A 17,720-nucleotide genomic window follows, 5' to 3' on the forward strand; every position below is an offset into this window, starting at 1 on the left:
TCCCTACTTTTTCTACTTCAAAAACATGTATATTGGTAACATCAGGTTTTTATAATTCCCCTTTCACCTCCATTTAAAAGATACTTCTCTCAGGTTAATTCATGGGCTTTATGTGATGTTGCAGCAGTGATTAACAACCTTCATATGTTGAAAATCTCTTTACCTGATTTTTATGTTGTTTGGAATATCATGTAGATTGGCTTTTCATTTTCCATACCTGTTTCCTAAGAGCGGTGTTTCACTTGTGATCTAGCCAAGTTGGACCTGCAAAATTTATATGGTGCTCTGATATCTTTTGGCCAAAGCATTATCTATGAGGTAATGATGGTATATGTTTCTTTGTTTTTGCTAATTCCCCTATAGACAAATAGATTATTTTATTTTTAAAGTATTAGTTTTTATCAGTTCTTTATACTTGGCTTTTTTGTATGCTTTTTATATGTTTTTGCAGCAGAGACTAAGAATTTTTTTTATAGTTTTTATGTTTGCACCCAAGTGCTGGAACAATTTATTTAATATTTGTCTAAAAAACCACATTGTTTCCAGTAAAGCAAATATGTTACTATTAAAAATGTTGCCTTATATTTACAGTTCGATTTTGCCTAGATTTTTATTTTATTTTTTCCTTAATATGTTGTATAGAAATTAACCATGTTCTAGTCTGGGAATCACTAGTCCTGCCTGGCTTCTTAGGAACCATCTACATAATAACTTTAGACAGTGGTGAATCTCTGTGGGCTTCACTTGTAAAGTGATTTTTTATGTATAGCTGATTCACTTTGTTATAAAGCAGAAACTAACACACCATGGTAAAGCAATTATACTCCAATAAAGATGTTAAAAAATAAAAAAAAATTTAAAAATAAAAATAAAATGATTTCTTAAACCTTTCTGGTTCTAAAATTTTATGATTTTTGTTTTTATAAAAGCACTATCATTTTCTTTCTTTGAGCCGTCTTTTTTAAAATAATTTTTGATTTGAATGCCGTAAGAATTCGTTAAGTAAAAGTAGTTAGAAGTTTCTTTTTCAATATGCTCTGAATAGACTTTTGTGTTATATTACATAAGAAAATACTGAAAAGGCACAAGTATTAGTAAACATGAGATTAATCATTGGGAAATTAAGTAATTATGAATATTTCTTTGTATACGAAGCACATCTTACTGGGTTCATAGACCTATACACAGTCCCTTTCTGCTTTTAATTTTTTATTTGTAACAGTCTTATAGAAATATTGTATATATTATATTATACATTTTTGGACAAAATACATGACCATGGAACACATAGAATGTTTAATTATTTTGTGTTCCACTTACTGCTTTTACTGAAGAGATTAAATCTGCCCAAGTCAGAAAGGGGCTTACTAATAAACTGGGAGTATTTTTCCTTAGTACTTTGCCTAAGATGCTTTCATTTAATTTATCAATGTGTAATTAATTTTGCTTGGCATTTGTGTTTTCTCAAAAGTATACTGTAATGTAAAATATTATGTGTGTCAATTTCTAACTCTTTGAAGTATATTCAGGATATAATTTTCTATAATTAACAATATTAAATAATCTAGAGCTTTCATATTTTTAAATGATTTGGGATACTTTTCTTTATATTATACTATGACTACAGATTTAAAAAATATACAACACATATTTAAATAGCATTTGATAATTTATAGAATACTTTCAAGCATGTTGTCTCATTGTTGCTATATAATATACCGATATGGTGTATTCATAGCAGGTATGTATTTATCTCTATTTTTCACATGAGGAAATTTGAAACCAGTAGGTTAATTGACTTTCCCTAAAACAGGCAGCTAAAAAAAAGCAAACAAACGAGGGTTTTAGTCCTAGTCTAGTGCCCTTAACCCTGTGCCACTACACTTTGAACACTGTTATGTTAAAAGAGAATGAGTAATTAGGGTGGGATTCATTAATGATATTTTAATTCACACTAGTTTTCATATATAGGTCATATAATTTCTGTGTGCCATGACAGAACATGTTCATGAAATTATTTAAATATAGTTCTTTTTAAAAATGTATGAAATAACATGTTTTCTTAAGTTTTATTACCATTGTTTTTGTTTGCTTTTATCTCCATTAGGTAGACAAATTTCATATCACAGCACTAGCTTCTGTATCATATTATTTAGTGAATGGTAGAGATTTATTTTTCAAAAAGGTGCTTATAATTTAAAATGTGTTCCTTCCTTCCTTCCCTTCTCCTTCCATCCCTCCCTTCCTACTTCCTTTCCTTCATTCCTTTCTTAATATTGTTTTAATTCACAAAGCTCCTGTGGAGGCCATATGGTTTCTCAGATTTAATTTAACTTTGGGTGGCATAATTGTGTTATCACTCACTCATAATTAATTTCTATTTGTAGTTCACTGAAGAAATTCACAGTTAGGTGCCTTTTTTATGCTTTTGACTATTATCTAAGTTAAAATTGATTCACTCTTTTTCCTTTTTTTTTTTTTTTTTAGAAACAGTGAATCACATTCCTTCATCATTTTATAGAATAATGTTAGTGTATTCTGTTATCATTTCTACCTCTTTCTTTGATTCTAGCAGGTTTTAGTTTATTTGCCCAACTACCTAGATCTGAGCTAGATGTAATAAATAATTAGTATATAATTTAAAATATAATTTAAATATAAGCTTTAAAAAGCAGATTGACCTATGTATGTTTGAGTGCTACCTTTACAAATTACCAGCTCTATGATCCTGGATCTGTTACTTTCCTTGTCTGAAGCTCTCCTTCCTTCAGAAAAGGTTAAAGAAGAATTTTATATATATATGCATATGTATACAAATTATATATGTGTGTATATGTATAGTCTTAAAAAAGAACACACACTCTAATTGGAGTAAATGATACATATCCTTCTGTACTTAGCTTTTGTAGCTCAGCAATTTCTCTAAGATAATCCCTTATTAACATTATTTTAATGGCTCAAAAACCCAATGTAAAATTGTCCATAAATTGTTTTGATTTATATTAGAAATAATGATGCATGTAAAAATATAAAATATTAAAAATCTTTTTATAAATATGAGAGAAGAATAATAAGATAAATTCCTAGCAGTGGCCTCCCTAGGTCAGAAAGGTTCTACCCAGGATGGTTTTAGGGCTGCCAACTTGTCTTTCCAGAAACTGTGTGTGGATATTGATATTCCCAAACACCATTGCCAAAGCACTGTGCTATCAAACTTCTAAATTCCACACTGATCTTTTATTTTTAATTTTTTAATTTTGCAAATATCTTATTTCAATGAAAGTTTTTGAGAAGTTATCACTTACTATTGTGTTATATATATTTTTATATTTTATGCCACATAATATTTCAAACTGATATACTATAACCATACTATAAATATATATGCTCTGTGTTATAGTATTTTCTTGATGTTGTGGTTAATAATTTTATTTGTAACTTTAAAAAAATAGTTTTGTTTGCAGTGATGTTGTATAGATTGCATCTTACAATTTTTAAACTTTCTTGTGTGTGAAATGGTTATGTTAAAATGTGCTGACTCACCCAGATAGGCCACATGAGCAGGAACAGTCACATTCTCCCTGTGGAGCCATCTGGGCCTCGTCCTTCTTAGAGCAGTAGCCTTTTGGCAACCTTATTTCTTCAATAGAAATTAGACTGTTTAAATTCTGTCTCTTCTGGAGTCAGTTTTGGTGTATTATATTTTCAAGATATAATGGAACAGGGCTTCCCTGGTGGCGCAGTGGTTAAGAATCTGCCCACCAGTGCAGGGGACATGGGTTTGAGCCCTGGTCCGGGAAGATCCCACATGCCGTGGAGCAACTAAGCCCGTGCGCCACAATTACTGAGCCTGCACTCTAGAGCCCGCAAGCCACAACTACTGAGCCAGCATGCCACTACTGAAGCCCGTGTGCCTAGAGCCCGTGCTCTGCAACAAAAGAAGCCACCGCAGTGAGAAGCCTGCGCACCACAACAAAGAGTAGCCCCCGCTCGTCGCAACTAAAGAAAGCCCACATGCAGCAACGAAGACCTAACGCAGCCAAAAATAAATAAATAAATTAATTTAAAAAAAAAGATGTAATGGAACAGACTTCACTTATACTAGTAAACAATACAGAAGATAAAATGTGTAGGAACAGACTTAACTAATGTGCAGGACTTATATGAAAAAGATTTTTTAAAACCCCAAACTCCTGAAGAACATAACAGGTGATTTAAACAAATTGAAAGTCATACCATGTTCCTGAATGGAAAACACAAAATAAAATTGTCTGTGTTCCATAAATTTATATTTTAGTGCAATCCCTATAAAAATGCTAAGACTTAAAAAAAACAAAGAAACCATAGACAGGCTGATTTTCTTGTTCTTGTGGAAAAATAAACATATAAAATTGTCCAGAAACACTGAAAACAGTTGGCAGTGAGGGTGGACCAGCTTTACTAGATAGAAATTCTGCCAAGCTTCTATAATTAGAATAATTACTGGTACGTGATTGTATAGATTAATGGAGCAGAATAAAAATCTAGAAATAAACCAAAATATACACAGATCTCCACAGGGATCCCTTCCTCTCCTCTGTCATGTGAGGACACAGCAAGAAGTCATGTCTGTGAACCACAAAGCAGGCCCTCACCAGAGTCAACCTGTGCCTTGATCTTAGACTTTCCAGCCTCCAGAACTGTGAGAAATAAATTTCTCTTGTTTATGGTATTTTTGTTATAGCATGCTGAATGAATTGAGACAGGGACCTTCAGCATTCACTAAAATTTCTGTGTGTTTTGGTCTGTCCCCATGTCATAATCACCTCCGAAAGGCCCCAGCTTCTAATACCATCACCTTGGGGGTTAGTATTTCAACGTATGAATTTCGGGGGGATGCAAACACAGACTGTTTAATAACATGTTGGGACAATTGGTTAGCTATCTGAACAGAAGTAAAGTTGGAACCATACCTCTTAGTGTATACTATGATAAAAAAAAACTGTAGTAATGAAACTATAAATGTACCAGAAGGAAGTGTGAATGAAATAGAGAATATGGGCTAAGGCAGTCTAATTATGATCAAAATCCAGAAGCCATTAAAAGAAAAGATTTATGAGTTTGACTGTTAGTAAAGAATTTCTACATAGCAAAGATCAGTGTAAGCAGAATCAAAAGATGAAAAATCATATGCTGAGAGAAAACATTGCAAGTCATATTACAAAGGTCTGATCTTAACTAACAAAGAACTCTTATTTGATAAAATTTGATAAGAAATTTGGTAAGAGAAGGACTAACAACTTGGTGGAGAAATGGAGAAAGGATATAAGTAGATGGTTCACATAGAACTACAACATATGAAATAATGCAAAACCTCATGATAATGGAAATGCACATTAAATCTAGACCAGTATATCATTATTTTGTACTTGCCATATTGGCAGAAATCTGAAAGTTTGATTATATGGGCTAGTGTCACCTGTGAGGAAATTGGCCCTTACACATTGCTGATTTGAGTCTTCATGAGTAGAATTGCCCTATGGCGGGTAATTTATGTTTAGCAGAATTACAAATATGTATATTCTCTCTGACCCAGTGTTTTTATTTGTAGGAATAGATTTACTCCTTTATACTTCTGTAGAGTTCCTCATGTATGAATGGGGTTAGGTATAATGTTATTTACAGCATTGATTGTCATGGTAAAATTTCAGGAACTACGTAAATGTCCATCAGTAGAGAACTGGATCAGTAGATTATGGTACAACCATGATACGGAATCCTATACAGCTATGTAAGAGAAAGAAGTTCTATAAACTGATATGGAAAGATCTCTAAATTATATTGTTAAGGAAAAAAGCAATGTGTAGCACAGTGGGTATAATATGCTTCCATTTGTGTAGAGGAGGGAAGGAAATACATATATAGTATTGCATTGTATATGCATAAACATTCTTTTGAAGGATAAATAAATACACTTTTTGATGTTTAAACTGTATGAATGTTTTACCTAGTGAAAAAGTAATTGTTGAAAAATATAATAGATTCTTAATTCTAGTTCTATTTTTCTTACAGTAGCTTCCCATTACTCAGAATAAAATCCAAGGGCTTTATGTGATCTGACCCGTGCTTAACCCTGATCTCACCGCCATGGAACCTTTCTCACCCAGCTCAACCACAGTGGCCTTCTTGCTTTGCCTGGAATCTTGTGCTTTGCATTTAATATCTTCTATGGCTAGAAGGCACTTCCTCCAGATCTTTGACTGGCACACTCCTTTACTTCATTTCCTTCTCCGCTCACACGTATCAGAGAAGTATTCGCAGACCTATCTAAAATTCTAAAAGAGTGTGTCCCCCCGCCCCTTGCTCTAACCTCTACTCTGTGCTTGAGTTTTCTTTATAACACTACTATTCTCTGTTAACATTCTCTGTTCTTTATTCTCTATTCTTTGTCTGTTCATTGTCTTTGTCTCCCCCACAAGATTGTAAGCTCTGTTAGGACAAGGACTTGGTCTTGTTTGTTGCTGTACCCCATCACCATGATCAACGCCTGCACTTAGTAATGCTCAGCGAATACTTACAGTAGAAGACTACTGAAATAATTTCATATTTTGAGACAAGTATATAGGGTTTCAGGTCATTGGTAATGAAAGACTTAAGGCACTTTCGGTAATTTCTAGTGTACCTCTGAGTATTTTGCTGAATGTGTTTCCTTGGTAATTAGTTTTTGTTTTTTACTGTGAACCAAGCAGGTTTCACTATACTGTTCTGGGAAGAACCGTATGAAATTCTTGATTAGAAATAATTGCTCCCTGCCTATCCCCAATAACATCTTAAATTTGGTTCTTCTTATTTCTTTCACCAATGATAATGACTATCATTTTTCAAAATTAAATTCTCAAGTTACTGAATTCTAGAAGCCAATTTGTTTTTATTGTACCTGTATTATTAAAATGAGTTGAACATTTAATTTTGGAAGTAGAGAGGTTATGGCAATATTCTATATCCATGATTCCTTTATTTTTTTTTTTTACATCTTTATTGGAGTATAATTGCTTTACAATGGTGTGTTGGTTTCTGCTGTATAACAAAGTGAATCAGCTATATTTATACATATATCCCCATATCCCCTCCCTCTTGTGCCTCCCTCCCACCCTCCCTATCCCACCCCTCTAGGTGGTCCCAAAGCACCGAGCTGATCTCCCTGTGCTATGTGGCTGCTTCCCACTAGCTAGCTATTTTACATTTGGTAGTGTATATATGTCCATGCCACTGTCTCACTTTGTCCCAGCTTCCCTTTCTATCCCCCTGCCCCGTGTCCTCAAGTCCATTCTCTACGTCTGTGTCTTTATTCCTGTCCCGCCCTTGGGTTCATCAGAACCAGTTTTTTTTTAGATTCCATATATATGTGTTAGCATACAGTATTTGTTCTTTTCTTTCTGACTGACTTCACTCTGTATGACAGACTGTAGGTCCATCCACCTCACTACAAATAACTCAATTTTGTTTCCTTTTATGGCTGAGTAATATTCCATTCATGATTCCTTTATAACCATTTTTAAATTGTACTGGATCAGGCTATCTTGCTTAAGTTAATTCCTGCTACTCAAACTTGAGAAAGTTTATTTCTGTTAAAATTTAGAATTACTAAGCCTAAATTAGAGCATACATACAATAAGGAAATAAAAAACAGAGACTAATTCCCTCTTAATAAGTCTGTGGGAATTGCTTATTTCATATAAAACATTTCTTAAATTTACATTGTTGCATCTGATTGCAGCAGACTGTGGCCAAAACACTGTTATGAATTTAAAACAACTTAATGTAATTATATTTTCAGTTTCCCCAAATAGAAATTATTACCATATTTGATCGGTAAAGTTTAAATTTTTGTTATCTATTCCTAGCCAGAAACATCATCATATATGAATAGGATTTAAAGTATTAGACCTTCTCGATAATATCTGTTTTTTTATTTTACCAGGTAGTTTTGGATGTTGGTTGTGGAACTGGAATTCTCTCTATGTTTGCTGCTAAAGCTGGGGCAAAGAAGGTTCTTGGAGTTGATCAGTCTGAAATACTTTACCAGGCAATGCATATCATAAGGTAGATGCATTTTACGGCTTGATTTAAGATTATTTTTAAATATAATGATTAATATCAATTGATTTTCTTGTCTTTAATAGCGATCCAATGCAGACTCAAGACACTTGTCTTTTAGTAAAAATTCATTCCAGAATAATAAGATTTTAAGTTGGATTGACCTAGACATGTTTGAGCTATGAATAATTTTTATATAGTTTTCTGTCCTTCCAATTATGGCTATAGATATGCTAATTACAATAATATGAAATTAGAAATCATGGACATACAAGGCAGTGTTAGAAGACTTGCTACAAAACTCAATATATCAGTAGTATTTCCTTTAGCAAATAGCAGTTCAACTAAAAAGACTAAGGATTATCTTTTTCTTTTTGACAACACTAGCCCTTGTGCCTCCTCAAATTAAAATAAGTAAATTCCAGAATGGCTACAAACTTAATTATGTTCTCTAAAAATATCTCCTCTCTGAGGAATTAAGTTGGTTAGGTTAATTGATATGTGATTGATTTTACAGTTGGCTTATATCCTAGTAAGAAGACCTTCATTTGAACTACAGCTTTTAGAACTAGATTTTGTTAGCTGTGTACTTAACCAAAGCATGTTACATTTGGAACTTTGGAATAATTTCCAGAATAATTTTAATAGCAGGCTTCTTAGTGATTCTTTTTTCCCCCAGCTTTATTGAGATATAATTGACACATAATATTGTGTGAGTTTAAGGTGTAAAATGTATTGCTTTGATACATTAATATATTACAGAATGATTACCACCATAGTATTAGCTAACACCTCCATTGTGTCACATGAAATAATTACCATTTCTTTTTTGTGTTGGAAACATTTAAGGTCTACTCTTTTAACAGCTTTTGTGATGCTTACGTTAGATTCTCAGCAATGATTCTTAAATGGTCTTCCCACTGATACATATGTTTTATTCTTAAAATTGGTTAATATTGATCATTTCTGATTCGTATAAAATTTAATTATGTAAAATGTTTAAATTTTTAGATTTTATTGCATTGAAGTCTAGTGTTGTGGTTAAGAGTGCAAAGTTTGAGTCAGACAGGTTTGAGTCCTTGCTCTGTCCCTTCCCTGTTGTTTGAACTTCAGTTAAATTATATCAAACCTCTTTGAAACCTCAGTTGTTTTACTGTCAAAATGAAAATAATGATGACTACCTCATATGGTTATGAGTAAGGTAAATAAGTTATAAGTAAGATATGCACCTCAGTCTCTTTGGCATATTGCCTGCCCTGGCATGTAGTAGGTATTCAGAAGTTAGCAACTGTTATTACTAACAAGTACCAAATTAATGTTAATGAAAAAATGACATTGCTCTTGCTTAGATTTTTTCATAGAGGTTTGTGGTTATTATTTTCATATTAGAGAATATGCATCTGTGTTGCATATGCATATGCAATCCATAATCTAGTAAAGTTTTTTTATTTCTTACGTTGCCATTAACTACAACAGCATCATTTTGGGGGTTCTGTAAAGAGCACCCTCTCGTGCTTGGGCATTACCATCCAAACAGATATGAGAACCACTGTCCCAGAGAAGAGATTGTTTTAGATGAATTATCAAAATTTTATTGTTGTGACAGTAAGATTACTAATAGTAAGATATTTCTATTAGAAATTCTCATCTTATGAAAGACCATGTTCATTTATGTATTCATTTGTCATTTTTGATTTCTGTAAGGTGAGACTAGATGTGCTCTCATTTTAATTCCTTTATGGCAGAAAAAGATAGTGATAGCACTCATTTTATTTTGTTTTGTTTTCATTTTATTTCACAGAAGCCCTGATTCCTAGTGACTTTTTAGAAATATGTTTGTACAGTGATTATAATCAAATTCATTGTGTATGAAATTTAGTGCTGGAGTGTATGGAAATTTTGCATGAGAGCATTTATTGAAAATGACTTAGCATTCAATTCTAGGTACTTAAATTTAACAATAAAAGTTGCTAACATTAACTTACTACTTTCTATTTAATTTCTTTTGAGGTAGGTACAAAAACAGTACATATATATATATATATATATATATATTTGTTTGTTTTTATAGAGATTAGGAAATTGAGACAGAGACTATGTAACTCTCCTTATTTGTAGTGCGGCCAGGATTAGATCCCAGGCAGCCTGACCCCATGGTCCATACTCAAAGCCAATTTACTATGCTGTCTCTCCATTTCACTACTCACAGGGCATGTATTGGTTGCATTCAGTAGTTTGCTTTACTTAGAACCTATAGAGTTTGAAAATCAGACCTTTTTGTTTTGGATGAGCCAACATTGTGCTTTTCTTCAAAGATGTTCTCCTTTGCCTTCTTTTTTTTTTTCCACGTCTTTATTGGAGTATAAATGCTTTACAATGTTGTGTTAGTTTCTGCTGTACAACAAAGTGAATCAGCTATATGTATACATATATCCCCACATCCCCTCCCTCTTGAGCCTCCCTCCCACCCTCCCTATCCCATCTCTCTAGGCGGTCACAAAGCACCGAGCTGATCTCCCTGTGCTATGCGGCAGCTTCCCACTAGCCATCCGTTTTACATTTGGTAGTGTGTACACGTCACTGCTACTCTCTCATTTCATCCCAGCTTCCCCATCCCCCCATGCCCTCAAGTCTGTTCTCTACATCTGCGTCTTTATTCCTGCCCTGCCACTAGATTCATCAGTACTGCTTTTTTAAATTCCATATATATGTGTTAGCATATGGTACTTTTCTCTTTCTGACTTACTTCACTCTGTATGACAGACTGTAGGTCCATCCACCTCACTACAAATAACTCAATTTTGTTCCTTTTTATGGATGAGTAATATTCCCTTGTATATATGTGCCACATCTTCTTTATCCAGTTATCTCTTGATGGACATTTAGGTTGCTTCCATGTCCTGGCTATTGTAAATAGTGCTGCAGTGAACATTGTGGTATGTGACTCTTTTTGAATTACGGTTTTCTCAGGGTATATGCCCAGTAGTGGGATTGCTGGGTCATATGGTAGTTCTATTTTTAGTTTTTTAAGGAACCTCCATACTGTTCTCCATAGTGGCTGTATCAATTTACATTCCCACCAACAGTGCAAAGGGGTTCCCTTTTCTCCACACCCTCTTCAGCGTTTACTGTTTGTAGATTTTTTGATGATGGCCATTCTGACTGGTGTGCGGTGATACCTCATTGTGGTTTTGATTTGCATTTCTCTAATGATTAGTGATGTTGAGCATCTTTTCATGCATTTGTTGGCCATCTGTATGTCTTCTTTGGAGAAATGTCTATTTAGGTCTTCCGCCCATTTTTGGATTGGGTTGCTTGTTTTTTTGATACTGAGCTGCATGAGCTGCTTGTATTTTTTGGAGATTACTCCTTTGTCAGTTGCTTCATTTGCAGATATTTTCGCTCCATTCTGAGAAATGGAAATTCTGTCTTTTCGTCTTGTTATGGTTTCCTTTGCTGTGCAAAAGCTTTTAAGTTTCATTAGGTCCCATTTGTTTATTTTTGTTTTTATTTCCATTTTTCTAAGAGGTGGGTCAAAAAGTATCTTGCTGTGATTTATGTCATAGAGTGTTCTGCCTATGTTTTCCTCTCAGAGTTTTATAGTGTCTGGCCCTACATTTAGGTCTTTAATCCATTTTGAGTTTATTTTTGTGTATGGTTTTTAGGGAGTGTTCTAATTTCATTCTTTTACATGTAGCTGTCCATTTTTCCCAGCACCACTTATTGAAGAGGCTGTCTTTTCTCCATTATATACTCTTGCCTCCTTTATCAAAGATAAGGTGACCATATGTGCATGGGTTTATCTCTGGGCTTTGTATCCTGTTCCATTGATCTATATTTCTGTTTTTGTGCCAGTACCATACTGTCTTGATTACTGTAGCTTTGTAGTATAGTCTGAAGTCAGGGAGCCTGCTTCCACCAGCTCCATTTTTCTTTCTCAAGATTGCTTTGGCTATTCAGGGTCTTTTGTGTTTCCATACAGATTATAAAATTTCTTGTTCTAGTTCTGTGAAAAATGCCACTGGTAATTTGATAGGGATTGCATTGAACCTGTAGATTGCTTTGGGTAGTATAGTCATTTTCACAGTATTGATTCTTCCAATCCAGGAGCATGGTATATCTCTCCATCTGTTTATATTATCTTTGATTTCTTTCATCAGTGTTTTATAGTTTTCTGAGTACAGGTCTTCTGCCTCCTTAGGTAGGTTTATTCCTAGGTATTTTATTCTCTTTGTTGAGATGGTAAATGGGATTGTTTCATTAATTTCTCTTTCTGATCTTTGTTAGTGTATAGGAATGCAAGGGATTTCTGTGCATTAATTTTGTATCTTGCAACCATACCAAATTCATTGATTAGTTCTAGTAGTTTTCTAGTGGCATCGTTAGGATTTTCTATGTATAGTATCATGTCATCTGCAAACAGTGACAGTTTTACTTCCTTTCCAATTTGTATTCCTTTTATTTCTTTTTCTTCTCTGATTGCTGTGGCTACAACTTCCAAAACTATGTTGAATAATAGTGGTGAGAGTGGGCAACCTTGTCTTGTTCTGATCTTAGAGGAAATGCTTTCAGTTTTTCACCATTGAGAATGATGTTTCCTGTGGGTTTCTCGTATATGGCTTTTATTATGTTGAGGTAGGTTCCCTCTATGCCCACTTTCTGAAGTGTTTTTATCATAAATGGGTGTTGAATTTTGTCAAAAGCTTTTTCTGCATCGATTGAGATGATCATATGGTTTTTATTCTTTAATTTGTTAATATGGTGTATCACATTGATTGATTTGCGTATATTGAAGAATCCTTGCATCCCTGGGATAAATCCCACTTGATCATGGTGTATGATCCTTTTAATGTGTTGTTGGATTCTGTTTGCTAGTATTTTGTTGAGGATTTTTGTGTCTGTGTTCATCAGTAATATTGGTCTATAATTTTTCTGTGTGACATCTTTGTCTGGTTTTGGTATGAGGGTAATGGTAGCCTTGTAGAACGAGTTTGGGAGTAGTGTTCCTCCCTCCACAATTTTTTGGAAGAGTTTGAGAAGGATAGGTGTTAACTCTTCTCAAAATGTTTGATAGAATTCACCTGTGAAGCCATCTGGTCCTGGACTTTTGTTTGTTGGAATATTTTAAATTATGGTTTCAATTTCATTACCTGTGATTCGTCTCTTTATATTTTCTAATTCTTCCTGGTTCAGTCTTGGAAGGTTGTACTTTTCCAGGAATTTGTCCATTTCTTTCAGGTTGTCCATTATATTGGCATATAGTTGCTTGTAGTAGTCTCTTACGATCTTTTGTATTTCTGCGGTGTCAGTTGTAATCTCTTCTTTTTCATTTCTAATTTTATTGATTTGCATCCTCTCCCCTTTTTTCTTGATGAGTCTGGCTAAAGGTTTATCAATTTTGTTTATCTTCTCAAAGAACCAGCTTTTAGTTTTATTGATCTTTGCTATTGTTTCCTTTGTTTCTATTTCATTTATTTCTGCTCTGATCTTTATGATTTCTTTCCTTCTATAATTTTGAGTTTTCTTTGTTCTTCTTTTTCTAGTTACTTTAGGTATAAGGTTAGATTGTTTATTTGAGATTTTTCTTGTTTCTTGAGGTGAGCCTGAATTGCTATGCACTTCCCTCTTAGAACTGCTTTTGCTGCGTCCCATAGGTTTGGATTTTCGTGTTTTCATTGTCATTTGTTTCTAGGTATTTTTTGATTTCCTCTTTAATTTCTTCAGTGATCTCTTGGTTATTTAGCAGCACACTGTTTAGCCTCCATGTATTTGTGTTTGTTACTGTTATTTCCTTTAATTGATTTCTAATCTCATAACATTGTGGTTGGAAAAGATGCTTGATATGATTTCAGTTTTCTTAAATTTTCCAAGGTTTGATTTGTGACCCCAAATGTGATCTGTTCTGGAGAACGTTCCGTGTGCGCTTGAGAAGAAAGTGTATTCTTCTGCTTTTGGGTGGAATGTCCTAAAGATATCAATTAAGTCTATCTGGTCTATTGTGTCATTTAAAGCTTGTGTTTCCTTATTTATTTTCTGTCTGGATGATCTGTCTATTGGTGTAAGTGGGGTGTTAAAGTCCCCTACTATGATTGTGTTACTGTTGATTTCTCCTTTTATGGCTGTTAACATTTGCCTTATATATTGAGGTGCTCCCATGTTGGGTGCATAAATATTTATAATTGTTAAGTTTTCTTCTTGGATCGATCACTTGATCATTATGTAGTGTCCTTCCTTATCTCTTGTAACAGTCTTTATTTTAAAGTCTATTTTATCTGATATGAGTATTGCAACTCCAGCTTTCTTATGATTTCCATTTGCATGGAATATCTTTTTCCATCGCCTCACTTTCAGTCTGTATGTGTCCCTAGGTCTGAAGTGGGTCTATTGTAGACAACGTATATATGGGTCTTGTTTTTGTATCCATTCAGCCAGTCTGTGTCTTTTGGTTGGAGCATTTAATACATTTACATTCAAGGTCATTATTGATATGTATGTTCCTATTACCATTTTCTTAACTGATTTGGGTTTGTTTTTGTGGGTCTTTTTTTTCTCTTGTGTTTCCTGCCTAGAGAAGTTCCTTTAGCATTTGTTGTAAAGCTGGTTTGGTGGTGCTGAATTCTCTTAGCTTTTGCTTGTCTGTAAAGCTTTTGATTTCTCCATCAAATCTGAATGAGATCCTTGCTGCACAGAGTAATCTTGGTTGTAGGTTTTTCCCTTTCATCACTTTAAATATGTGCTGCCACTCCCTTCTGGCTTGCAGAGTTTCTGCTGAAAGATCAGCTGTTAACCTTATGGGGATTCCCTTGTATGTTATTTGTCACTTTTCCCTTGTTGCTTTTAATATTTTTTCTTTGTATTTAGTTTTTGATAGTTTGATTAATATGTGTCTTGTTATGTTTCTCCTTGGGTTTATCCCGTATGGGACTCTCTGTGCTTCCTGGACTTGATTGACTATTTCCTTTCCCATGTTAGGGAAGTTTTCAACTATAATCTCCTCAGATATTTTCTCAGACCCTTTCTTTTTCTCTTCTTCTTCTGGGACCTCTATAATTCGAATGTTGGTGCATTTAATGTTGCCCCCTGACGTCTCTGACACTGTCCTCAATTCTTTTCATTCTTTTTTCTTTATTCTGCTCTGTGGTAGTTATTTCCACCATTTTATCTTCCAGCTTACTTATCTGTTCTTCTGCCTCAGTTATTCTGCTATTGATTCCTCCTAGAGTATTTTTTATTTCAGTTATTGTGTTCATCACTGTTTGCTGTTTAGTTGTTTCTAGATCCTTGTTGAATATTTCTTGTATTTTCTCCATTCTGTTTCTGAGATTTTGGATCATCTTTACTCTCATTACTCTGAATTTTTTTCAGGGAGGTTGCCTATTTTTTCTTCATTTATTTGGTCTTGTAGGTTTTTACCTTGCTCCTTCATCTGTAACATATTTTTTTGTTGTTGCTTTTTTTTTTTTTTTGATGGGTGGGGCTGTATTCCTGTGTTACTGGTTGTTTGGCTTGACGCGTCAAGCAGTGGAGTTTGCAGGCAGTTGGATAGAGCTGGGTCTTGGTGCTGAGATGAGGACCTCTGGGAGGCCTCACTCCTATTAGTATTCCCTGGGGTCTGAGGTTCTCTGTTAGTCCAGCAGTTTGGACTCGGCCCTCCCACCACAGGAGCTTGGGCCCGACCTCTGGCCTGGGAACCAAGATCCCGCAAGCCGTGTGGCGTGGCAAAAAAAAAAAAAAAAAGCAATACAATAACAAAGAATAAAAAACAGAATAAAATTAGAAAGATAAAAAATATATTAGGAAAAATAAAAATATAATTGAAACGACTGCAACAAGGTAAAATAAAACCACAACAGAAAAAAGAAAAAAAAGGGGGGGGAGCAAGCCAAAAGTAGCAGAACAATAACAAAGTATAAAGAATAAAAGAAAATTAGAAAAATAAAAGATTTATTAGAAAAAATAAAAATATAAATGAACCAACAAGGTAAAACACAACCCCAGTCTAAAAGAGGAAAAAAGAAAAAAAAAGAAAAAATAAGCCTTGGCAGAGTTTAGGCAGGAGTGGAACTTAGGCAGGGGTGGGTTTTAGGTTGGGGCAGTACCTAGGCAGGTGGGGGGTGACGTTTCAGCATGGGGCGGGGCCTAGGCTCAGGACCCAGCAGCCAGAAAAAGTCTAGGGAGCGGGGCCTAGGCAGGCAACGTTCATGCCTGGGGCGGGGCTTCTGCTTAGGACCTGCGTGGAAGGGGAGAGGCAGCAGGTACAAAGGAGGGCCTCTTCAGTGTGGGGTTCCAGAGTTTGGAGGTAGGACCCTGGGTGAGGGTGTGTGGGTGGGGTTTAGGCCCAGCATGGTTGGAGGGGTTCACAGAGGGGGTCTCCGAGTGTAGAGGTGGGGCCCTGGGTGGGGGTGTAGGGGCGGGTCTTGGGCTCTGCCTGGCAGGAGGGAGGCTCCAAGGGCAGAGGATTAAGCCTGGGAGCCCAGTAGGCTCCCTGGTGCCTAAGTGGACTGGGAGAGCACCGGCTGTGTTCTCTTCCATGCCCCCCCACGCCCACTGTCTCCCCCAGGGTCTCCCTGGTCCCCGCTGGACCCCTAACTGTGTGTGTGTCCCGCTGGGTGTAGGAACTCCTCTCCTCCCCCAGCCACCCCTCAGGGATGCCAGTCCGGGAGGTCCGGCCTTTACTTTTCCTCCCCCTTCCCCCCCTCCCACTCCCTCAGGACCCTCGTGGCTGGAGGGGGCCTAGGTGGGCAGAAGATCAGGCCCGGGATCTCAGCAGGCTCCCGGGAGCCCAAGTGGGCAGAGAAAAGCTGGCCACGCTCCCTTTTGATCCTCTGCCCTCCTGATGGTCCCCCAATTTCCCGCTTTGGGCGTGGGATCCCTTCCCCTCCCCCAGCCGCCCCTCTGGCCACCAGTCCCGTCCTGCCTCCACTTCTCCTCCCCCTTCACTCCCCCCCACAGCCCCCATCCTACCCAGTTGCTGTGGGTTCCTTCCGTCCCCTTAGGTGTCCATGGTGCCCCACTGGTGCCTGGTAGGTGCCCTGGTTGTTCAGAGACGTGAATTCCGCATCCTCCTAGTATGCCATCTTGACTCCACCCCCTGCTTTTTTTATATTGTGAAAAGATAGCTATTTCCATAGTGTTCTCAGCATCTCTCCTTTGTCTACCATTCGAATATTTGAAAATTATACTGTGGGGTGATATAACCTCTGTTCTTCTGTTTGTGAATGTCCCTGTAGAAGAATATTCAGGAAACAGGTTATTGTTAATATTCCCAGCATTTACTGGCTCATTATTCTACCAGTTGAGGAGGCAGAATAGCATACTTCTCTCAGCATCTGGAACCATATGACTTGATTTCTAATTTTGGCTTTTTGACTGTTTAGCTTTATGAAAATGGGCAAATTGCTTAACTTCTTTAACCCTGGTCTCTTCATTTATAAAATGGGGTTGATGGTAGTACCTATCTCACAAGATTATTTTAAGGATTGAATCCATTTATGGTGCTTTACAAAGTGGCTGACATGTATCTGCTTACTAAATGTTAGTAATTATAATAATATTAGATGATAATTGTAGTGGTATGTTTGACTTGGCACCAGTGCCTCCGATAATACTTTACATTTGGTTGGTTATGTTTCTAAAATGATCAT

At 35.8% G+C, this 17,720-nt stretch overlaps 1 protein-coding gene and 1 long non-coding RNA gene across 8 annotated transcripts in view; one reads left to right on the forward strand and one right to left on the reverse strand.

Moving 5' to 3' along the window:
* LOC309667816 overlaps positions 1-17,720 on the reverse strand; it is a 160,788-nt gene that overhangs the window by 35,001 nt on the left and 108,067 nt on the right. The gene's annotated exons all lie outside the window — the stretch shown is intronic.
* Positions 1-17,720, forward strand: part of PRMT3 (protein arginine methyltransferase 3) — a 150,807-nt gene that overhangs the window by 20,172 nt on the left and 112,915 nt on the right. For all 7 annotated transcript variants that reach the window (XM_082476649.1, XM_082476652.1, XM_082476653.1 and 4 more), the window contains exon 9: positions 7,961-8,082. In XM_082476649.1, coding sequence (XP_082332775.1) covers positions 7,961-8,082 — 122 coding nt within the window. The remainder of the gene's footprint in view (positions 1-7,960; positions 8,083-17,720) is intronic.

This window comes from Balaenoptera physalus (assembly GCF_965194825.1).
Source record: "Balaenoptera physalus genome assembly, chromosome: 10".
NCBI classification, from domain to species: domain Eukaryota; kingdom Metazoa; phylum Chordata; class Mammalia; order Artiodactyla; family Balaenopteridae; genus Balaenoptera; species Balaenoptera physalus.